Source organism: Salmo salar, chromosome 06 (assembly GCF_965601325.2).
Source record: "Salmo salar chromosome 06, fSalSal1, whole genome shotgun sequence".
Lineage (NCBI taxonomy): Eukaryota > Metazoa > Chordata > Actinopteri > Salmoniformes > Salmonidae > Salmo > Salmo salar.
In genome coordinates, this window is record NC_138296.1 from 17,247,911 (window position 1) to 17,273,636 (window position 25,726).

At 40.7% G+C, this 25,726-nt stretch overlaps 1 protein-coding gene across 1 annotated transcript; it reads left to right on the forward strand.

Annotated features, from left to right (window-relative positions):
• Positions 1-4,761: 4,761 nt before the first annotated feature.
• On the forward strand, positions 4,762-9,011 carry LOC106593126 (metalloproteinase inhibitor 2). The gene is made up of 5 exons (XM_014184462.3): positions 4,762-5,021; positions 6,822-6,892; positions 7,774-7,876; positions 8,451-8,575; positions 8,717-9,011. The coding sequence occupies exons 1-5, from the start codon at positions 4,892-4,894 to the stop codon at positions 8,888-8,890; spliced, it is 603 nt and encodes a 200-aa protein (XP_014039937.3). The 5' UTR covers positions 4,762-4,891; the 3' UTR covers positions 8,891-9,011.
• The last annotated feature ends 16,715 nt before the right edge of the window (positions 9,012-25,726 follow it).

The following is a 25,726-nucleotide window of genomic DNA, read 5'->3' on the forward strand; positions in this document are numbered from 1 at the left end:
AGGCAGAGAAGAGAGATTCATGTGATTGAAAGAACCTGCATTTTCAGCAGGATATTTTCTTCTGTTTTTATTTGTTGAATTTTAATTCTGACGTTTATGATTAACCAAGTGAAAAACATTTAGAAAAACAAAAAGGTTATTATTGAAATCAAACTTTTCCACGAAATGCTGTTATAAAAATAATCAACTGGTAGACAGATCGGTAGAAGTTGTAGGATAAGTTGTAAGCTTCCCCAAACTTGAAACTCACGAGCGGCCTGTGGTCTTTAACTCTTACACCCATTAAAAAAATGAGTGCACGCGCTTGAGTTGCGTGAAAAACGCACCATAACGTGCATTCCCAGCTAGCACATAACGTTCTGAGAACCATATGTTTCTTAGATGGGAATTTCAGTACTTCAGCATAACGTTTCCTACAGGTTTGCGCATGGTTCTATTAAAAGTAATGTTCTCAAATTGTTCAGGGAACATTAAGAAACAACGTTCTTCTGTGGGAATTGCAGTACTTCAACATAGCTTTTTCTACAGGTTTCCTCAAAGTTCTATTTAAAATAATGTTCTAAGAACATTCAGAGAACGTAAAGAAACAACGTTCTTCTATGGAATTTCAGTACTACAGCATAACATTTTCTGCAGGTTTCCTCATGGTTCTATATAAAGTAATGTTCTCAGCACATTAAGAAAACTTTCTATAAAAACTACAAGAAACCATTGGTAACGCTCAAAGAACGTTCTATGAATGTAATTTAAAAACATATACATTCTGTTCTCAGCGTCAACAAAACTATCTATCCTGTGTGTGTGTCCAGGTGTGTTGCCCGTACCCACTAATTGTCCACACCTTATCTTAATGAGTGCTTTTTTCCTTTGAAAGGGGTCCGTTTGAATAGACTAAAGTGAACAGCATTGTATGAGCTAAAAATACATGTCATGCTAGCTCCACCCTGGTGGTGCAGTGGGCTAATTCTATGGATACATAACAGAGCATGTGAGCGGAGCTGGAGCGTTCTCAAATCTGACTGAAGCGCGGAGCAAGTTGCCCAAAGGCTGGAGCATCGGCCTTCTCTCCGCCTCCAATTTTGCTCCATTACCGCTCCAGTAACGCTCACTTCACGAGCTCAGTGCATGCCCGGCCCAGCATGCATTTGTAGTCTACTTGTGTGCTGCTATAGCCCCTTGCTTTAGCTACTGTCATGGAGTTCGCTGAATATTTTCATAAAGAAACTGATAAAACACAAAGGTGTGAAATCAAGGTGACTTACAAAGATGAGGAGGACCAAGGGCAAGCGAGGGAGTGCCGTGATGAAGTGTCCACAACTAAATTATCATTGTGAAATCTGAAAAGACATCCTGAAAGCATGATGGTGTACTACGTGCACTACGTGCACATTCTAACAGAAAGGAATGCGGTGGGTAGCTAGCTAAGTGTGTCATTATAGCAAAGTATTATAAACAAAAAATAAGTTTGTTCTATTATCTTTACAATAGGCTATTGCTGATTTTGGCCCAATAGGCCTGGCATGTTCTCTTTCAAAGAGCTTTCCATTTTGATAGGGTTATTTTACCATGAAATCTTTAGGCCTACCTATAAAATAAAAGTAAAAAAAATCTGCATCCCTGCCCAGCCTGGCAGGAGTGGCCCAAAAGGTGTTTAGCATCCTCAGTGGCTCTGCAAGGTCTGAGAGGGTATTCTCCACTGCTGGCCTGCTCTACAGGCACCATCACATGAGCCTGAAGCCACAGACTCTAGCCAAACTTGTGTTTCTAAAAGTGAATTCAAAGGCACTGTAGACTTTGTATTTAATTCTAGTAATTCCTGTCTGGCTCCTGACCTGTTGTCACAACTTACACTTAAGTCGGTCCCTCTCCTTGTTCGGGCAGCGTTCGGCGGTCGACGTCACCGGCCTTCTAGCCATCGCAGATCCACTTTTCATTTTCCATTTGTTTTGTCTTTGTCTTACACAACTAGTTTCAATCCCCCAATTACTTGTTCATTCTTTAACCCTCTGTTCCCACATGGTTGTTTGTGAGTCATTGTTTGTCTTGTATACGGTCTGTTATTGTGGGCTCGGTATATTGTATTTTATTTTGTAATTACTTGAGTAAATCCCTTGATTACTCTTATCTGCTGTCCTGCGCCTGACTCTCTACACCAGCTACACACAGGCCGATTACACCTGTTTTGAGTGTTTATGTGCTGTTTAATACTACATGTGGCCTATTTGAAATTATGAGCGCTTCCTTTTCATGTTGTTTACTAAAATACTTTTCATTCAAATCATATGGTTTGGTTTCGATACTTCCAAACCAAATGGTAGGTCCAGGTAGTCACTACAAATAGATGGGTGTTTGTGATTTTAATGAATGGAGTGAATTTGGAACTGCAGTTTTTTTTCCTATGAGGAGTGTTTTTTTAGCACTCAATTCCACTCACATGCTCTGATAGAGAACAGAAGATGCCACATTGAAAGATAAATGTGTTTGTATGATTAATGCCTAAGCAAATTAATTTCCATGTGTCCTTTCTGTGCTTGGTTCAACATTTAACCCAAAATAAGCTAGCAGTGACTTTAAAAATCGTATGGAACATGTTCTCAATGTTCATTAATTACCTTCAAATAACCTACTATTTGCGTTCTCAGAACCTCCCTGCAACCTAAAAAAATCCCAGAACAGGTGAAATGTTCACTACCGTTCCTCACACTGTTAAAAAAAAACATTTAAAAAAGTTAACGGTCAGGAAACGTATGGTTTCGTTTCCAGAACCAATGGGAAACCAAAAACCTTGCATTCCCACAACTTCCAAGGAACCAAATGTGCTAGCTGGGAGGCTTTCAAAGGGCACTTCAGACAAACAGATTGCAATTTTGGTGCATGGAATGGAGTCTTGAGTACATTCAAGTGCGTGTTCCATGGCAAATCTTCTGTTCAGGACAACCCAGGGCATAATCCATGTCACCCTAGTACGTGTGGATTAAACATAGAGTTCATGAACGTTGACACTGTAAATGACATGACTTTTCAAATATGGAAATATGGAAATGTGAAGTGCAAGTTCGGATTCAAGCGGTATTTCTTATGATCCTCAAGGTCTCATCTTTCAGAACACATCGACTCCTCTCGATTTAAAGCATTTCCCCGACTCACCTCCCCTGTCTGATATCTTAACTTTCTCTACTCCACAGAATCTAAAGGTAGAAATGTCATGCTTTAGGTCATTAAAATGTACTGCGACTGGATAATCCCTGTCGTTTCTCCTGATTGAACTTTTAAGTTCACAAATTCTCTGTTTGAGAGAACGAGAGGTTTTACCGACATAGCAGAGCCCACATGGACATTTAATAATGTAAATAACATGGGTGGTGGAACACGTAATAATGTCATTTATTTGTACCCGTTTTCCTGTGTGTGGGTGGCAGAAATATTCACACTTCATCATATTGTTGCACTGTGCGCATCCTCTGAATTTATAGCTACCATTTGGAAGAGGGCGTAAAAGAGCCCGGCTGATTTTCTTTTGTGGCTGACAGTTGGCATGAACCAATTTAGCGCGTAAATTGCGACCGATCCGATACACAATAAGTGGTGGATTTTTAAATTGAGCCGGAAAAGCCGGGTCTGATGATAAAATATGCCAGTGTTTCTTGACCACATCTCCCACATTTCGCGAGTTCAAAGTATATGTGGTTGTGAACATTACGGAGTGTTCTTTAGCTTTAGCGGGTCTTTTTTTTGTAGCAGTTCATCTCGTGTTTTTCCCAATGCCAAATTAAGAGCTTCATCCACACATTGTGGCGAATAGACTCTTCTTAGAAAACTAGTGTGGATCTCCGCTGCTTTTTGTAGATAATCCTCTGTGGAGTGGCTACACGGTCTGGAAAACTGGCTTCTAGGAAGTCCTCTTTTTAATGGCTCAGGATGGAAGCTGTCCCCCTGTAATAGAGTATTTCTGTCCGTTTCTTTTCTATACAGTTGTAAACAGGGTTCCATTTGATTTCTCAATCCACATATCGAGGTAACGAACACGTCGAGCGTCACATTCAATAGTGAATTTGAGATTGGGGTCAATGTCACTGAGTAGTGCCATAAAATCTGACAGCTCTTTTTCCGTTCCTCAAAAAGACCCACATAGAGGTTAGCATAGCTTGGAGCGAATGTAGAGCCCTCGATGTTCCATTCGTTTGGAGGTAGTATTCATCATCAAACCTCACTCATACAATAATAAATGTGCAAAAGTAGCCCAATTAGCGGGGGACGGGGCATCTTCTTGTTGTGCATGGTGCTCAGGAGCATGCTAGTTTTCTGTTCTACCTGATAACGAATTGCACCCACCTGGTGTCCCTGGTCAAAATCAGTCCCTGATTAAAGGGGAACAATAAAAAAATGCAGTGGCACTGGCTTCACGTCGAGGTCCAGAGTTGAGTTTGAGGGGCCTAGGGCAAGTGAACTGAGCAGTTGGGCAAGTTGAGCCTGCTTTAAAGTTGCCCCAGGTGTTTAAAAGTATTTCATATAGGCATATCCTAAAACGGATATTTCTGTTTCATCGCCATTGTTTAGGCGAAAGACAAACAATTTATGGAATTTATGTCAACCGGGCAAGTTGAGCCTGTTCTGTGGTTGTCCCTTTAAGCAGGGTATTTTTCCCAATGGAGTTGCTATGGTTCTGGATTAATAGAACGCTCAGCCTACCACTGGCTTGGTTCTGACTGGGGAGGAGCTCACAGCCTGCAATAAAAACGGGCTGATTACATCGAAGGGAAAACAGATTTCAAGGTGTTAGTCTGTCTGGGAACATCTTTGAATGTTCTAGTGTAGTTTACAATACAACTGTTCTTTAGCTCCTGGAGTAAACATATCTTACGCGATACATTGTTGATAGATATTTTCCAAAATGACTTGGTCTATAAGCAGTTGTTTCATCACTCTGGTCGTTTTGTTCCTTTGGCGGATCGAAGACGTTGCAGAAGCTTGCAGATGCGCTCCTGTCCATCTTCAACAGGCTTTTTGCAGCGCAGACGTCGGTAAGGAAACTGCCAATATTTCTGACTTCTCAGGTTCTCAACTCCGGTCCTCGAGTTACTCCAACGGTACACATTTTTGTTGTATCCCTGGACAAGAACACCTGATTCAACTAATCATCCCTCAATGAGTTGAATCAGGTGTTTTTGTCCGGGGATACAACAAAAAGTGTGCTGTTGGGTGTACTCGAAGGCTGGAGTTGGCAACCACTGGGCTACTACACTGTATCAATGCGCAACATGACCACAGAATTCTTCATGTTTATAATAATAACCATGACATGATCATTATATTTACATAATTAAGTAGGCAACAGTAAGATGGGCTACAGCCAGGGCTCTCCAACCCTGTTCCTGGAGAACTGCCATCCTGTAGGTTTTTGATCCAACCCTAATGTGCTCACCTGATTAATTAGCTGGTTGATAAACTGAATCAGGTTTGTTACAACTGGGTTTGGATTGAGAACCTGCAGGAGGGTACCTCTCCAGGAACAGGGTTTGAGAGCCCTGGATGAGACCCTGCTACACCAAGTGTTATATTTGCTTCTAGGCCTACACATTATGCCTACAGTTGAATTGCTAAATGTTATATACTACAATTAAGTAAATACATTATCTTTCTACATTTAACCCAAGGCATTCAGTTGTAGTGTAGACCATTTATTTAAATCAAATAGTGGTAGGCTACAGATCCCGTATCTTAATTTGAGCCAGTTTCACGCATCAGGAACATAATTCTGCAGCAACGTGAATTGTTATGCGGATTATAATGAATGGATTTTTTGTTGTTAGGGTTGATATAATTTTCATTGGGGCAAATCAAGTTTGGCAATTTTAGTGGAAATTGATAACTTTAGTTGGCTTTTTAAACCTTGAATACACTACAAGTTTGCAGTTCCTGATGTGCAGGAAAATCCCTGCAACAGGATGATAAATTAAGATTTGGCAACTGTCACTTTTCTTGGAGACTTAATTTATTTCATGTGCTCCTTAAAATGAATGATCTCTACCTGAATTGTACTAGAACAAAGGAAATGCATATGCTCTGCACAACTGTGGGCTGTGGTGCCATCTTGAGGTCTGAAACATCTGCCAAATGGTTTTGGAGTGATGTCCTGTAGCTGGTAAAGCTGTTAGTAAAAACCCATTCTACTGTAGTTTCATTAGATCAGTATGTCTGCAAAACAAACTGTAATTCCAGTGATAAAAGCAACAAGTACTACTGTGGTGTACTGGTCCTAATGATGATAGACAGCAGTGGAATAGAGGGAACTTAACATTACAGGAGTAGTTAATCTGATTGGCAAGGATGAATCGTTTGAATATCTTCTGAATCGGACTGAAGTGAAGAGGTTGTTGCTGTCAGCACCTTCTACCCAGACAGGTGGGCGGAGGAGGAGCATGTGTCATAAGGTACGTGTGCCTGTGAAGGTGCCTCAGCAGGCCAGGCATATTCCTCTCTGACTACAGCTGATGGAAGGCTCATGTGCCTCAGTCTTCCTACCAGCCCCTGGTTGGCGCCTGAACATCTGCAGACCAGGCAGGGCAGCATAGTTAAACAAGGTGTTGAATTAATGGCAGATGACCAGAGTTGGGAATCTAGGACCTGGAGGGAAAATTACTCGTCTGATTCGCCCAAACAGTGTGAACTTATCCACAAACATTTTTATGACTGTAAAATCTTGTCTGAAGGATTCTACTGTTTTATTTGATCTCATTACACCCTTAAACAATCAGTGTCTGACTGACCATTTAAAGGAAAATGGGTGATGTTAGTAGTTAAACCAAGTTTCTCTCTTCCAGTGATCAGGGCAAAGGTGGTTGGAGTGAAAGCTGTGTCTGGTAACACCAACTATTATGTCCAACAGATCAAGGTATGATCAGCCTTTTTATTAAGGTGTTGTTCCTGACTACATTGAAGCCCACTGAACCCCAGTCTGACAGCTTCACTCCTTTCCCCTGGGCTCCAACCCTTCAATGTTTGCCGATCTGGGCTGGCATAAGCAGTGTAGTTGTGGAGCTTCCATCGTATGAAAAGGAGCTTCTGTAGAAATGGCTCATGCCTCTTGCTGGAAAGCACATTATTCAGTCAACGTTCCTACCAGTCCTAGACTATGGTGACATCTATATGAATGCAGCTGCCATTTCATTAAAGCTTTTAAATGCAGTTTATCATAATGCACTGCACTTTATTACTGGTGATGGGGGTTTGGTAATCATCACTGCATTCCCTACCAGGAAGTTGGCTGGCTCTGTCACGTTGGTTGATAAATTGCCAGATTTTCATTTATAAAGCCATTTTACTAAAACTCTCACTGTGCCTAAAATTACTACTGACCTTTAGACATTTTAGTTAGTCGGTCTCAGATAAGGATGGTTGACTCTGGATATTCCATTGGTCTCAACTGAGTTGGATGAATCTGCCTGAAATATTTTAGCATTATTTGTGGAACGATCTTCAAAATGTTGTAAATGTGATGTTGAGTCAGAATTGTTTGACTGTTCTGCTTACATTTTGTAACTTGATGTTTGTAATTCGGCGATCTGTTAATAATACCTTGGTCTCTGTATGACACCCTGATAAAATAAAGGTTAGATTAATAAATATTTGTTGCTCTGCAAACATCAAAAGCTGAGGGGATGGGGTATAGGGAGGGAATTAGGAAAGACTGACAGTGCCTGAGAGCTGCTGTCTGTTAGGTTCCAAATTGTAGATGTTTGACAGATCTTCCTTTCTCTCCTTGTGATTGGCTAGATGTTCAAAGGTCCTGACCGGGTTATCCACACCATCTTCACTTCATCCTCTTCAGCCTCGTGCGGCGTGACTCTGGAACTCACCAAGGAGTATCTCTTCACAGGTGTGGATCTCACTACATTACCCAAGTTCATTGCTATCACTGGTTAAACTGCTCAACCTATGCTTGTAGCATCATGGCCTATTCTAAACTATTGACTTCATCTTGTACAAGAAATCAATTGCTTTAGAGAAAATACTTCATCTTTAACCATTTTAATTGAATCTTTATTTAACAAGGCAAGTCAGTTAAACATTCTTGTTTGCATTGACGGCCAAATGCTGACGAAGCTGTGCCAATTATGCGCCGCCCTATGGGACTCCCAACCACAGCCGGCTGTGATACAGCCTGGATCTTCAAGTTACGCTTTACAATACCAAATGTTATGAATTTAAATGTTTACAACTAATGCATCACTTATTTATTACGATAAATTCTAGTGTTCCAGGCTGCATCGGTATGTCTTCTGCTCCAGGGTAAAGTTTCCCTAAGGGACAGATTTAGGATCTGTTTCCCCCTCCCCAATTCTAATCTTAACCATTTGTGGGGGAAAAAGGGGAAATGGTTCTAAGATCAGCATCTGGGGTTGACTTTTACCACACAGGTTGTTGACTCACTGTCTTCTCTCTGTCTTCAGGCAGGCTGAATACTGATGGCAAGATGCTCATAGGCATGTGTGACTTTATTCAGTACTGGGAGGACTTGAATGGCACACAAAGGAAGAGCTTGACTCAACGCTACCAAAGCGGCTGCGATTGCACGGTGTGTGACAGGAATTATAGTAAAATTACATCACACCACTTTTGTTCACTTTGTCACATTGGCTAAACACATGAGCTGGGGTATTGGGGTAATGATCAGTCAGTGATCTGGATCTTTCTCTCTCCCTGCTCTGATCTACAGATCATCCGCTGCTCTTCCCTCCCGTGTCCCGTCAGCGCCCCAGATGAGTGTCTTTGGACGGACTGGTTGTTGGCTGATGGCCAAAGCGGACCCCAGGCCAAGTACTCTGCCTGTCTCAAGAGGAGTGATGGGTCCTGTGCCTGGTACAGGGGGATGGCTCCATCCAAGAAGTAGTTCCTGGATATTGAAGACTTCTAAACTCTATAGGCCTTCCTCTCACTGCTCCCTGACTAAAGATGTCTGCAATTTAAAAGCTGGTCACTTCTTGTGCAATAAAAATGTACTACTCCTCAAATATAGTGCTCCAAGTATTCATTTCTTGTGCTTGTCTGTTTTTAAACTGGAACCAAAGGTGTTATTGAAACCCAAAAGGGTGATCTCAGTGTTGGCTGACACGGTTGTGTTTCTAACTAGACCATTATTCCTGAAATACCATCCTAAATCCTGGGGCATGTTCAGCTGGGCACAATATATTAGAATGAATGTTATATACATGAAGGCATTGACAAATGCAGGTGTGGTTCCCTTCTGCACATTGAATGAATTTAAATTAAATTGCTGAGAACCCTCACGCTTGCTGACCAAAAGATTGTCGGAGTTTTCAGAACATTTATCTTAAGTCAATAAATTTGTACTTTTTTTTTTTCTCACTCACTACCCACTGGGCAATGTTTTCCATGTAATTTAACACTGTTGCATCAAAGTGAAACTTATTTTGGATTTGAGAAGTCAAATCTTTTACCTGAATCCATTGACATTATTTGACAACTCAACCAAATGTCAATGAAATCTAAACGTTGAACTGACATCTGTGCTGAGTGAGTGGACTATATGGAGAACCGTTCAGAATATTTTGGAAAGCTATGTAACGTATTTAACTAGGTGAGCAAGTTAAGAACAAATTCTTAATTACAATGCTGGGACAATTGTGCGCCACCCAATCACGGCCGGTTGTGATTCAGCCTGGAATCAAACCATGGTCTGTAGTGACGCCTTTAGAACATATGCAGTGCTTTTAGACCGCTGCGCCACTCGGGAGCCCTAATACATGCATATTTGTCTCCTTTTCAGCACCAGTTGGTAATATGCAAATACTCAATTGTATATTTAAGGTTTGATAAAGTATTTAATAGTAAACTGGTTTAGACAATTGGTGAATTAAAAATACTGTTCTGGATTGACTTACGTTGTCTAAAAGTAATGATGGACTATCATTTCTCTTATTTGAGCTGTTCTTGCCATAATATGGACTTGGTCTTTTACCAAATAGAGCTGTCTTCTGTATACCACCCCTACCTTCTCACAACACACCTGATTGGCTCAAACGCATTAAGATGGAAATAAATTCCACATTGTTTTAAGGCACACCTGTTCATTGAAATGCATTCCAGGTGACTACCTCAAGAAGCTGGTTGAGAGAATGTCAAGAGTGTGCAACGCTGTCATCAAGGCAAAGGGTGGCTACATTGAAGAATCTCTATAAAATATATTTGTTTAATGCTTTTTTTGGTTACTACATGATTCCATATGTGCTATTTCATAGTTTTGATGTCTTCTCTATTATTCTACAATGTAGAAAATAGTAAAAATAAAGAAAAATCCTGGAATTAGTAGGTGTGTCCAAACTTTTGACTTAGTGTACATCTGTCCAAATGAAAGATAGCCAGCTATATGTTAAGTCAAAATTGTCCAAACCGAAACAGTCACAATTGCAGACTTCAATATGGTGTCAATTGTTGCAGTTGTTTCGGTTTGGACAATTTTGACTTAACATATAGCTGGCTATCTTTCACTGTAAAAAAGGGGGTGCAAATCAAAATTAAAATATATTTGCACACCCTTTTTTTGCCCTCAGAACAGCCTAAATTCATGTGGGCATAGACTCTACTATGTGTCAAAAGTGTTCCACAGGGATGCTGGCCCATGTTGACTCCAATGTGAGTTGTGACAGTTGTGTCAAGTTGGCTGATGTCTTTTGGGTGGTGGACCATTCTTGATGCACACGGGAAACTGTTGAGCATTAAAAACCCAGGAGTGTGCAGTTCTTGACTGCAACTCTGATGCACATGGGAATATCTTTGGTTTGTCTCTGACATTCAGAAGCTGAGCTATGACCTGAAGTCGAAGAATCAAAGAAATTGGACTTTGCTTGGGAAGTATGCCACTTTAACATTCTAGTCGGAACTAGCAAAATCTGAAATTTTCAACTTGCTAATTCGTGATTAAATACAACCAGTTAGCAAGTGAAACATTTCAGAGTTTCCTAGTTCTGACTAGCATGTGAACACGGCATCAATCTTATACAATGTGTTACTATGCTGCTATCAATTGATCTGTTCACTTTCTGTCTAATAAAATACAGTATGTATGATTCAAATAAATGATCATAATTAAATATATTTGGGGAAATCGGGTCGAGAATTTATTTCCCTTATCCATCATTATTATTATTATTATTAAATAGCCTATCGAAAATATGTTAGGAGTCTTGTTAAACTATGTAAAATTGCAGGAAATTAGCTTCAAAACAACATTTTCCTAGGTCCCTCAAAGTCAACAAAATCATGCTGGTGTTGTATTTAATATAGGCTATCTCAATATGTGAAAAGGCAGACCCTGGGGAATAAACCCATGCTCTATTGTGCTGTACACTACTGTACTGTACTGTACTGTACCCTACTCTACTGTACTGTACCCTACTCTACTGTATTGAACCCTATTCTACTGTACTGTACCCTACTGTACTGTACTGTACTCTACTCTGCTGTACTGCCTACTCTACTCTGCTGTACTCTACTCTGCTGTACTGTACTCTACTGTACACTACTGTACTGTACTGTACCCTACTGTACTTTACTGTACCATACCCTACTATACTGTACTGTGCTTGAGTTTCTTACAATTGAAGAAAGGGCTCATGGACTCTTGATCTAGTGGTCTTGGTCTTGAGACCACATCAATTCAGTCTTTAACTTGTCATGGTCTCAACTTATTGGGTCTGGGTCTTGGGACAAATGTCCTGGTATAAATCTTGGTCTTAGCTCCTGGATATTATCTTAGTTTTTGGTTTACAAACCATAAGCAACCCAATTTGAAGAAGTCAATACTTTCTGATCATTGGCTGATTACTCCCAACCCATAGGAATCCCCACCCAGTTGACTACTTTTAAATGGTGGAAGCCCTCAATGGCAATGTCTTTCCTAAAATAAGTTATATCCATCTAGATCCTCCATTTAGCTCTATGATTGACACTTGACACCGAAATGCCTGTTATTCTGCCAACATAAAGATAGGTAGTGATAATTGAAACTTATAACAACATAAATAACTAGATGTATAAGTTATTCAATCAATAAACAAGTTTTAGATTCATACAATAATCACGCAATAGAGATTATACTTCTCTAAATTAAATTTAAAGGTTTTGAAAATCAGGTTAAAAATCATGTTTTTACTATTTTGTTAATTTGGTATGTAAATATATATTTTTTACATTCATCTGTAATAGAAGGTTAATCAACATTAACTCTACTGTTCATGGTTCTTCCTTTATTGCAACTTTTTCACTATGTTTCGGTAGTGACAAATTGAGTGAGGTGGTAGGGAATTCAGGTAAATATTTCAAATCTGCAGTAGGTGTGTGAATAATATACTGTATTTTCCTATTGGAAGACATGTGTGCTGAAAGTTTGGGAAAAATAAGATACAAACTAGCCTTCCTTTTCAACCCCCAATTTGCAGTCTAGCCTATGTCATCACTACTTGTTGATTTGATGAGTTTTGGATTAATGAAGACAATGGTGTAAAGTTACTACGTAAAATATTTTGAAGTACTACTTCGGTATACAGTATTTATACTATTACTCAAGTAGTATTTTACTTTGGTTACTTTCACTTTCTATGAAGGTATCTTTACTTTAACTCAATGACAATTGGGTAGCCTAGTTTTTCCACCTCTGGGCCTTGGTAGCCTAGCCAACCAAAGTTATATAATATAAACCAAAGTTGATCAAGTTCACATTTTCTCCAAACACAAATAAATTGTCTTAGGCTATAAATACATAATGTTAGCACTTTGTTTCCCCTGGCCAGATGAGACAGGGTCCATAGAGGCCTACAGTTCGTCAGACTGATAGTGCAGGTCAGATCACTAATGTTTAGGTGTAGGCTGCTACAACATTTCTCTAAAGAGTTTTTGCTTGTCTATTGGGAGTGAGTTATTTTCCTGTTTGCTAAAATAATACCGGTGGGAAGATGATGGCACACGTCTATATAAATCAGAGCGCGCTCTGCTCCACCTGCACCACCTGTAATTTCTGTGAATCTGATTGGTCAAAGAGGTGGCACCACAGGTCCCAGAATGGTGAGGATTTTTTTTGCTTCTGCTGTAAAGTTACCCCAAGTTATTTTTTTTTACTGAAAGAAACAACACTGTAAGGAATTCCAGTAGGCGTAGCCTAAAATGTATCTTTCTGGTTCATCCCCATTGTTTAATTGAAAGACGGACAATTTATGTCCCGTTAGGCAGGGGAGTGGCTGTGGTTCTGGATTAATAGAATGATCAACCTACCACTGGCTTGATTCTGACTGGGGGAGGAGTTAACAGCCTGCAATAAAAGGCAGCTGATTCCTTGTACTATTTAGACGTCTTAATTGGTTTCTCGTAGTTATGGAGTGAATTGTTGTGGGGTAAACATTTTCCTTCCACACAATAGTTTTTTTCTTGTGTAAAGTCGACATTAAAGTTATACATTTCTATAATGACTTGGTCGTTAAGTAGTTATTTCATTAGTTTGGTAGTTCTGTTCCTCTGCCGGATCGATGACATCACAGAAGCTTGCACTTGCATGATTGTACATCCTCAACAGGCTTTTTGCAATGCAGCCGTCGTTAAGGCAAATTTGGCAACATTTCTTACATCTAGAGTTTCTTCACATGTTGATGGGGCTGTGTACTACACTATCAATGCACATCATGCAAACATGTTATGAATTCTCTGTGGTTGTTGTAATGTTAACATTTTTAAGACCTGATCATTAGGTCTATTTTTACATCTTCTCTCACCTACTTATGTAAATAACTGTAACAGTAAAATGGGCTACACCTGGGGTGTGTTCATTAAAGAGATGACGAAGGGACCTACCTGCATTTTTCTAATAGAAACTGTCGTATGCGTTTTCTGGTTAACCTTATCAGTTCTGAGACCCAAGCAAAAATCAGCTTTTCGTTTATCTGCATGTCCAGCCCTTATTGACAAATTAGAAAAATAATTGGTCTGCCAGAGCAAAAACCTGATTTTTAAAAAGGAATTTATAGGAATGCTGTAAGTACAGAAAGTGTTTGCTCACTGGGAAATGAATATGCAACTAGTCAGTGACAACTGTTTGGTGTTTGACAGCTACTATGTGCGCATATTACAGTACTAAAGACACTATCCTTGGATTTCCTATGGTCTTCAATGTAGAATAACCCTGACCTTCTAATGACACTTGTGTAGCTTGTGAGCGTCATAGAGCAAAATATTAGATGTGCGTGTCAGCTTTTCATAAATGGCATTTAGTAGTACCTCAACCCATTCAGACTCTACAGACATTTTTGTAAATGACTCTGCACTTGGCCCCTTCGAGATCTGCCCTTGTCTCAAACCTCCCTCTACCTCAGCCCCCGTTAATTACAAACTAATGGCTGGTACCAACGGATGCAGTAGACATGGACTAATCCAACGTTACAAGCTAGAAGTGTGTAGCTCAAACACACTTTTTAAAAGGGATTAGAAGTCCATAAACTGGGACTCATTGGGTTAAACTGCTTCACATAATGCTCCCAGCATCACGGCCCACTCTAAACCATTCTCTTCACCTTGTACAAGTGTTATAGAAACAATACATTCTCTGTACATGGAGTTACACGTTATAACAATTTACACATAATTATGTGGACACCTGCTCGTATAACATCTCATTCCAAAATCATTCTCAATAATATGGAGTTGGTCCCCACCCCCCCTGCTATAACAGCCTCTCCTCTTCTGGGAAGGCTTTCCACTAGATGTTGGAACACTGCTGCGGGGACTACCATTCATCCACAAGAGTATTAGGGAGGCTTGATCTGTTGTTGGGTGACTAGGCCTGGCTTGCAATTGCTCTTCCAATTCATCCCAAAAGTGTTTGTGGTCAGGACGCTGAGCAAGCCGGTCAAGTTCTTCCACACTGATCTAGACAAACCGTTTCTGTACAGACCTCACTTTGTGCACTGGGGCATTGTCATGCTGAAACAGGAAAGTGCCTTCCCCAAAAACTATTGCCACATATGGAAGCACAGAATTGTCGAATGTCACTCCACCATGTTTTCCCCACAGCACATTGACTCCCTCTCCTCTGTCTGTAGGCAAGCTGGAGACTGGAAGGATGTACGTAACACTGTGTGGCTATAATCTGCCCTGGGAGGACTTGAGTGCTGCACAAAAGAACAGCTTGACTCACCGCTACCAAAGCGGCTGCGATTGCAAGGTGTGTGTGATGGGAATTATAGTCATATAACTGTACACCAATATTTACACAGCACATTTTCTAAAAGGGATTATATTACTCTGGTCACATTGTCAAACACATGCGCTGGCGTATTGGGATAATGATCAGTGATGTTGGTCTTTCTCTCTCTGCTCCACAGATCATCCACTGCACTTCCCTCCCCTGTCCGATCAGCACCACAGATGCGTGCCTGTGGACTGACAACGGCCAAAACCTTGCCTGTATCAAGAGACATGGTTCCTGTGCCTGGAAGTAGTTCCTGGATATTGACAAACCTTATAGTTTACAGGCTATTTGCATTGTGATTTAAAGATGCCTGCAATAGTTAATATATATATATATATATATATATTATGATTTAAATGAATTAAAAGTGCTTACTGGTCCCTTCTAAAAGTGCAATAAAAATAAACTACAAATGAATTATAGCGCTCTAAGTATTAATTTTCATCTGCTGTTCATTTGTTACTAGTATTTTAAAAGAACAAAATGTGTTATTGAAACCCAAAATGGTTCTGTGGTGTTGGCCCATGTGGTTGTTTATAAATAGAACAGTTCCTGAAAAATGGCATCCTAATCCTGGGGTGTGTTCAACAGCGCACAATGTAGAAAGTTCAGATGAAGAACAAATTGTCTTCTCTGTCAGGAAGAAAGGAATCATGTCTGCTCTAATGGCATTTCTATCTGGAACATTCTACATTTGTCTACTGAATATGGCTCTTTAGTAGTTTGGGTCTGTAATGACATTGACCAATTTAAACCACTTCGATTCTTCCTTGCTTTATAAGTCAGAACATTATTCTTGGTGTATATTCAGTGGATGAATATTCTGTTAATTCTTATGCACAATGCTGTGTTCATGTGCTAATCGAATTAGGAAACTGATGTTATCTTGCTAACTGGTTGTTATACAATTGCCATATTTAGCCAGTTGGATTATTATTTTATTAGCACAGGAGTGGTCAAAGTGCCACACTGGCTGACATCACTGGGTTGAATTCACTATAACTGCTTTATTCAATTGAATGGCTTATCTGCTTATCTTACTACGGACAAAAATATTCAATTTCTCTGCAGCGTAGATGGTAAACCTGGTTGATTTGGTTCACAGTGCAGGTTAGCATTTTTTGTCGATCTTGTACCACATTGCAGATGGGCACAGGCCTAAAATCTGATTTTAAACTTCACTTTCACCACACTGCTAACCTTAAATTAAGACAAAAAAGCAATTTTTCCTTCATGAATTATATCTTTGACTGTGCAGCTGGCCTAAGGGGAAATCGCCCAGGTCTGCCTCCAGGACAAGACTCATGACAAACATCAACCTGTTCAGTGTATTCACCACCCCTTGGATTTTTTTACCATTTTTTTAGCGGGATTAAAATAGATTTTAAATAGGAATCCCCATCCAAAAATGCCGACAAAAGAATAAAATATAGTTGTGAAGTATTAACCGCCTTTGTTTAGGCGAGTCTAAATTAGGTTAAGGAAAAGCATCTGGTTTAACCAATCACATAAATGACATGGACTGAAAGAGTGGCTTACATGATTTTTGAGTGACTACCCTTCCTCTGTTCCTTATACATCTGCAAGGTTCCTCAAAGACCAGGGAGCTTTTTGAAAGGCTTATAAAGAAGGGCAGTGATTGGTGGATGGGTAACAAAGTTAACACTTATACTGTGGATTATGTATAACACCACCCAGACATAAAAGATAGTCGTCTTTATGAACTGAGCTGCAGGAAAGGAAGGAAACTGATCAGGGGTGTCACCATGAGGCCATAGGAGATTTTAAAATGGTTATGGACTTCAATGGCTGTGATGGGAGAAAACTGAGGATGGATCAACATCGAAGTGACTCTACAATAATGACCTAAATGACAGTGAAAATAAAAATATTCCAAAACATGCATCTTGTATGCAACAAGGCACTAAAGTAATACTGCAAAAAACATCTTGAATGAATACACTTTTTGGTCTAAATACAAAGCATTATATTTCGGGCAAATCCAGCTACCAATACTACTACTACGACTACTTCACAAGAAATACTTCTAGACTAGCAAGCACACCACATTTACTTCAGTAAATGTCCTTTTCTATTTTTTTTTAATACATTTCATAGGTGACCTGATTAGACAAACTCTGTTCTCATTATAGCCCATATAAAACCGTTTAGCAACTGACTAATCACTGTCATACCCTAGACAGATATTGATAAGGTCTGAAAGGGACTTTCCCATCGGCCAAACCAGCAGTCTTTCTTGGTTAACCAATGATTTTGGTAACTTGCCTGAAAAAGGGAAAATTGTTCTTTACACACAGAAATGCCATAACTTGTCAGTCTCTTAATTATACAACAGGAAGGAAGCCTATTAATTTCAATTAAACCCAGGTGTGATCACGCTGGCTCCACAGGAGGCTTGCGCTGCTCAAGCTTCAACTCACTCTCTGGTACTAAACTCAGCAAAAAAAGAAACATCCTCTCACTGTCAACTGCGTTTATTTTCAGCAAACTAAACGTGTAAATATTTGTATGAACATAAGATTCAACAACTGAGACATAAACTGAACAAGTTCCACAGACATTTGACTAACAGAAATGGAATAACGTGTCCCTGAACAAAAAGGGGGGTCAAAATCAAAAGTAACAGTCAATATTTGGTGTGGCCACCAGCTGCATTAAGTACTGCAGTGCATCTCCTCCTCATGGACTGCACCAGATCTGCCAGTTCTTGCTGTGAGGTGTTACCCCACTCTTCCACCAAAGAACCTGTAAGTTCCCGGACATTTCTGGGGGGAATGGCCTTAGCCCTCACCCTCCGATCCAACAGGTCTCAGACGTGCTCAATGGGATTGAGATCCGGGCTCTTCGCTGGCCATGGCAGAACACTGACATTCCTGTCTTGCAGGAAATCACACACAGAATGAACAGTATGGCTGGTGGCATTGTCATGCTGGAGGGTCATGTCAGGATGAGCCTGCAGGAAGGGTACCACATGAGGGAGGAGGATGTCTTCCCTGTAACGCACAGCGTTGAGTTTGCCTGCAATGACAATAAGCTCAGTCCAATGACGCCCCAGACCATGACGGACCCTCCACCTCCAAATCGATCCCGCTCCAGAGTACAGGCCTCGGTGTAACGCTCATTCCTTCGATGATAAACGCGAATCCGACCATCACCCCTGATGAGACAAAACCGCAACTTGTCAGTGAAGAGCACTTTTTGCCAGTCCTGTCTGGTCCAGTGACGGTGGGTTTGTTCCCATAGACGACGTTGTTGCTGGTGATGTCTGATGATGACCTGCTTTACAACAGGCCTACAAGCCCTCAGTCATGGTCATGGTGCAAGTAACCAGTCAAAACCACCATAGCTTCCAACCCCTACTGGATTGTCTGACAATGTGTAGCATGTACATAGCATGCTTGCTAGTTTGTTAGCACCCACATGAGGGTGAAGCTGGCGTGGTTAGGTGAGTTTCCACTAAATAGTGTATCTCAGCTGGAGTAATAGGATAAATGTGTCTCAGCTCTGCTCGCCCTGACTAAAAGTTACACTTCCAGTGTAGCAGGTAAAAAAACAAACGTATTTTGTGACGCCCCTACTGGAATTCTTTGCGGTTTGGTTGTTTTCTGTTAAAACCTCCCTGCCTAATGGGACAACAACAGGGCAGGCTCAACTTGCCTAGCTGCCATGAATGCCATAAATTGTCCATCTTTCACTTAAAAATGGGTATAAACCAGAAAGTTCAGTTTTAGGCTCTGTCTACTGGAATTCCTTACAATTTTGTGGTTTTCTGTAGAAAACAACACTTGGGTCATTCTAACCCTGTAACCCTTAAAGTCCCTTCATCAGCTCTTGGACCAACAGGCTGTGAGACAGCTTCTACACCCAAGTCATAAAACTGATTAATAGGCATAAGACTACTAAATAGTAAATTAATTGGTGACCCGGGCTACATGCATTGATCCTATCATGCAATGAGTATATGCACACCCACATGACTCTACAGTATATACACACTGAATGTACACTCTCACACAAAACCCACACATATTGCCAACACTACACGCACAAAACTTTCACACTAATCATATGCTGCTGCTACTCTGCTCTTTATTATACTATTATTATTATCTATCCTGATGCCAAGTCACATTACCCTGTCTTCATGTATGTACATAAATACCTCGTACCTCTGCACACTGATCTGGTACTGGTACTCCCTGTATATAGCTCCACATTGATCTGGTACTGGTACTCCCTATATATAGTTCCACATTGATCTGGTACTGGTAGTCCCTGTATATAGCTCCACATTGATCTAGTACTGGTAGTCCCTGTATATAGCTCCACATTGATCTGGTACTGGTATCCCCTGTATATAGCTCCACATTGATCTGGTACTGGTAGTCCCTGTATATAGTTCCACATTGATCTGATACTGGTACTCCCTGTATATAGCTCCACATTGATCTGGTACTGGTACTCCCTGTATATAGCTCCACATTGATCTGGTACTGGTAGTCCCTGTATATAGCTCCACATTGATCTGGTACTGGTAGTCCCTGTATATAGCTCCACATTGATCTGGTACTGGTACTCCCTGTATATAGCACCACATTGATCTGCTACTTGTACTCCCTGTATATAGCTCCACATTGATCTGGTACTGGTACTCCCTGTATATAGCTCCACATTGATCTGGTACTGGTACTCCCTGTATATAGCTCCACATTGATCTGGTACTGGTACTCCCTGTATATAGCTCCACATTGATCTGGTACTGGTACTCCCTGTATATAGTTCCACATTGATCTGGTACTGGTACTCCCTGTATATAGTTCCACATTGATCTGGTGCTGGTACTCCCTGTATATAGCTCCACATTGATCTGGTACTGGTAGTCCCTGTATATAGCTCCACATTGATCTGGTACTGGTAGTCCCTGTATATAGCTCCACATTGATCTGGTACTGGTAGTCCCTGTATATAGCTCCACATTGATCTGGTACTGGTAGTCCCTGTATATAGCTCCACATTGATCTGGTACTGGTAGTCCCTGTATATAGCTCCACATTGATCTGGTACTGGTAGTCCCTGTATATAGCTCCACATTGATCTGGTACTGGTACTCCCTGTATATAGCTCCACATTGATCTGGTACTGGTACTCCCTGTATATAGCTCCACATTGATCTGGTACTGGTACTCCCTGTATATAGCTCCACATTGATCTGATACTGGTACTCCCTGTATATAGCTCCACATTGATCTGGTACTGGTACTCCCATATCCAATATCTTCAATATGCACCTCAGAATTGGATAAGGACGTGCACAGTTCCGTCCCAGATGTGTCTGTCTTCACTTATAGCCTGTGAGAAAGACCTGATCACGTGATGGAGAGCCGTGTCAATGAGAGGTGCTTCAGAGCGGCCAGCATTTAGGGAGAAGGGCTGCAAAAGGCATGGATTCTTTTAGGGTGCCTTATGGCCACACAAAGGGGATGCCACCGGGAAATTTGAGGCATTATCAATAGCTTCTCAAATTGTGAATGAGAGAGTGATGAAGTGCGTACAGCCTGCGCAAAAAAACTAAGCAACTTTTTTCCAATCATCATTAGAGTTGCATCATGCAAGCTTACAATGTATTAAAAATCAAAACATATAGCCCAATGTTTGTAGAACAACTAAAGTTACATGAATACCTCTAAATTAAGTATATAGGAGTACCTATTTCTTTGTTAACCGCTCAACACAGAATAGCCGCACGAGCGCACTCTCAAATCGTTTGGAGAAAATATCCATTCTATTTTATTCAGCTTTGTTCAATTTTATTCTTCATACTATAAAATAATATAAAGTAATACCACGGGAATTCCATGCAAATCTTGTCTGCTAAATTAACTAGTGCAGCCCACAACCATATGGCATAGCCAGATCAGTATGCTATTCTGTTCTTCTGAAATAGACTACATTTTCTTAATTTCATGTTTCTTTAGACTTGTCTAAAATAAATTATGGATTTAATGTGAAACTGTAGCCTATATTAAATGGATTTATTAAACTTTTTCTAATGTAACTGTTCCAAAAATCTGCATCAGCGGCTTGTAGGCTATATGTGGAAGCCAGGAGATGCTGATTGTGTTCATGTTAATTAACGGTCAATTACGTTAGACCCACAGTTATTTGCTTGACAATCACCAGCTGACGAAATTTCGTGACCATCACAGCCCTACTTGTAAGTTAACCCGTCAACAATGCCCTCCAAACATGGCAACTTTCTTCTTATTGTTTTGTTTTTAAACCTTACAATAAGGGGTAAAAGCTGAACATTGTTTGAGAGTGATCTGTGTGTATTAGCAGTAGTGGTTGAGGGTTTTCCTACAAGAAAGAGTAGAAGGGTCCTAGTTGAAAGTAACAAAGACAGTGGTCTATCAGTTGATGTCCAATTTCTTGAGTGTTGACAGTATGTGTTTTTAGTGGCTTTCAGATAGCACTCTAATAATGCAATATCTTAGTAATTTGAAGAATCTAAGGTTTCAATTCAAGGCCACATGATGAACAGAGGGATTGAGCCTTGGGACTGATATTAAATGAAAGGCTGCCATCTGGTGTTTTGGTTAAAGATACACCTCCTGTGGACCAATAGATAAGCTGCCAATAAAAGTGAGTGGTACTCACTGAACTCAGGGTGTAAAGGGACACAGTGTGCGAATTTGGGACAGAGGTATGAATAAGATATGTATTTGGCAATTTCCAATTCTTTTTACTCAATTCGATAGTTTGAATAACACCAGTCCAGAATTGAAGTAGATCCAAGTAAATGTTTAAGTACCGAATATTGAGATAATAAGTCAGCACCAACTTTTTGAAGTTGAAGGCCCTAGTGGATTAGTAGAACAACAGGTGTTATATTTTGACTATTTGATGTCCCAGGGACAGTTAATACAGAACAAATGTCAATGCAACCCGATTGTGTTAAGAGCTATGGAAACAATGATTAAACATTGAGAGATTTATTTACCTCTGAGTCTACGGATCCCTTGTGTGTGTGTGTTTGTTAATAGATTCACTCCTGTTGATAGAAGTATAACCTTGCCTGTAGATTTTAGCTTTATTATGATGATAGTATTTACATAAATTAAATTGTGTAATGAAGCATGTGTGTAACTGTATGACTTACTAGATTGAAGGGTTTGAAATGATTAACTATCTGGTTTTATGTGTTGATTTAGCTTACTTTAATAGAAGTATTTTGATAGAACCTAATTGGATAGTTTCAGCCATAATTTAATGATTACCTTAATTAAAATGTTACAATCGTTACCATAGAAGTGATCAAAGGAGGGAGTGTGAGGGAACATTTTATTGTCTGCAGAGATAGCCTTGAATTGTACACAGCATCTCCTCTCACTCTGTCTTGGTTCGTGCAGTTGACTGTGACCTCCTCCTCAGACCAATTAGCAGTACGCCCAGAACATTGCTCTGGGAACAAAAAAGGAGTATCTTAGTTTCAAGGTCTCAGCTTTGAGAGAAGAAGCCTTGTGAGGTATCACTCAGTCACATGCAGGAACCAATGTTAATAATGAATAATGTAAATCATGCTTATATGACTTGTTTGTGTAGCATTATATAAGGACTGAAAGGGAATACCCTTGGCAGAGTTTTCATCAAGCTTGGATTGAGTTTGTGAACCTCTCCAGACATCATAATAAAGAGTGATTCATTTAATATTAACATCAGGTGTCCCTGGTGTTGAATTTCCACCACACCATGCTAATAAACTAACATCTCTATCTTGAACAGACAGATTTTGATGGAGATTTGTGTATTATGCCAATTAGATTTCCGTGGGGCGTGGTCATCAACTCTAACTTTTTTTAAGGTGTAGGCTGCTACAAGATGTGTTCCACACCCGACCCACATGACCTGTGATTTCTGTGAATCAGATTGTTCAAAGAGGTGGCATCACAGGTCCCTGAGTGGTGGGGACATTTTTTTTCTCCTGCTCTAAACTTACCCCAGAGTTTTTTTTGTACTGAAAGCAACAACACTGTAAGGAATTCCAGTAGGCAGAGCCTAAAACTGACATTTCTGGTTCATCCCCATTGTTTAAGTGAAAGACGGACAGTTTATGACATTTTATGGCAGCCGGGCAAGTTGAGCCTGCTCTGTGGTTGTCCCATTAGGCAGAGGATACTGAAAACAACCAAACTGTAAATAATTCCAGTAGGAGCTTCACAAAATATATGTAACTTTTAGTCAGGGCGAGCAGAGCGCCAGCAACTTTATCCTGTTACTCAGCCGAGATACACTATATAGCGGTAACTCACCTAGCCATACTAGCTTCGCCCTCATGTGGGTGCTAACAAGCATGCTAAGTAGTGTTAGGTATCAACAGCCATTGTCAACCAATCAAATAGGGGTTGGAAGCTCTGGTGAGGTTCGATTGGTTACTCGCAAGCGATATCACCAAAGATTTGCTTGATGATCAGTTTTGCCCAACTTTAGTCCCGCCCTGTCCAGCTACCTCTCCCATGCTTGCATCTCCCAATGGTCCCTGGCCAGTCTGTTTTTTACCGCTTTGCTTTCATTGAAAATGAATGGGAAGCTGTTGTTTCACCATGTGATACTGTCTCTAGTGTATACGCTCTGTCAGACGTGAGCTGCATGTTGAAATCTTGAAATCACGCTCTGCAAAAGTTTGGATTATATGTCCGATGTAGCAGGCCATAGTGTAGGCTTGACTGTGAAATGCTTACTTACAAGCCTTTTTAACCAACAGTGCAGTATACAGGGGCTATATACAGGGGGAACCGGTACCAAGTCAGTGTCCAGGGGTACAGGGTAGTTGAGGTAATCTGTACATGTAGGTGGGGGCGAAGTGACAAGTTATGGCATTTCTGCGTGTAAACAACTATCGGGTAAGTGACCATAATCTTCAGCAACCATAAAATACTGCTGATTTGGCCAATGGGAAAGTGCCTTTCAGACCTTAAAGTCAATCTCTGAGTGTAGGGTATGACATGGTGATTAATCAGTTGCAGAATGGTTTTATATGGGCTATGATGACTTTTTCTAATCAGGTCACATAGCTTTAGCCCTTGGTTCTCCCTAGACCTGACTGCCCTTAACCAACACAAAAACATCCTGTGGCATTCTGCATTAGCATCGAACAGCCCCCGTGATATGCAACTTTTCAGGGAAGTTAGAAACCAATATACACAGGCAGTTAGAAAAGCCAAGGCTAGCTTTTTCAAGCAGAAATTTGCTTCCTGCAACACAAATTTAAAACATTTCTGGGACATTGTAAAGTCCATGGAGAATAAGAACACCTCCTCCCAACTGCCCACTGCACTGAGGATAGGAAACTCTGTCACCACCGATAAACCCACTATAATTGAGAATTTCAATAAGCATTTTTCTATGGCTGGCCATGCTTTCCACCTGGCTACCCCTACTGCAGTCAACAGCACTGCACCCCCCACAGCTACTCGCCCAAGCCTTCCCCATTTCTCCTTCCAAATCCATTCAGCTGATGTTCTGAAAGAGCTGCAAAATCTGGACCCCCTACAAATCAATCAATACACAATCTGGACCCTTTCTTTCTAAAATTATCTGCCAAAATTATTGCAACCCCTATTACTAGCCTGTTCAACCTCTCTTTCGTGTCGTCTGAGATTCCCATAGATTGGAAAGCAGCTGCTGTCATCCCCCTCTTCAAAGGAGGGGACACTCTTGACCCAAATTGCTACAGACCTATGTCCATCCTACCCTGCCTTTCTAAGGTCTTCGAAAGCCAAGTCAACAAATGAACAAATGGTTTCTCAAATGATTGCATCGCCTGGTTCACCAACTACTTCTCTGATAGAGTTCAGTGTGTCAAATCGGAGGGCCTGTTGTCCGGACCTCTGGCAGTCTCTATGGGGGTGCCACGGGGTTCAATTCTTGGGTCAACTCTTTTCTCTGTATACATCAATGATGTCGCTCTTGCTGCTGGTGAGTCTCTGATCCACCTCTATGCAGACGACACCATTCTGTATACTTCTGGCCCTTCTTTGGACACTGTGTTAACAACCCTCCAGATGAGCTTCAATGCCATACAACTCTCCTTACGTGGCCTCCAACTGCTCCTAAATACAAGTAAAACTAAATGCATGCTCTTCAACCGATCGCTGCCTGCACCTGCCCGCCTGTCCAGCATCACTACTCTGGATGGTTCTGACTTAGAATATGTGGACAACTACAAATACCTAGGTGTCTGGTTAGACTGTAAACTCTCCTTCCAGACTCACATCAAACATTTCCAATCCAAAGTTAAATCTAGAATTGGCTTCCTATTTCGCAACAAAGCATCCTTCACTCATGCTGCCAAACATACCCTCGTAAAACTGACCATCCTACTGATCCTCGACTTTGGCGATGTCATTTACAAAATAGCCTCCAATACCCTACTCAACAAACTGGATGCAGTCT

Excerpts from the sequence above, each read along its gene's own strand:
- LOC106593126 (XM_014184462.3), top strand. The coding sequence starts at position 4,892 with ATGACTTGGTCTATAAGCAGTTGTTTCATCACTCTGGTCGTTTTGTTC. Across the intron at positions 5,022-6,821 it reads TTTTTGCAGCGCAGACGTCG|TGATCAGGGCAAAGGTGGTT; the intron begins GTAAGGAAACTG and ends TCTCTCTTCCAG. Across the intron at positions 6,893-7,773 it reads ATTATGTCCAACAGATCAAG|ATGTTCAAAGGTCCTGACCG; the intron begins GTATGATCAGCC and ends GTGATTGGCTAG.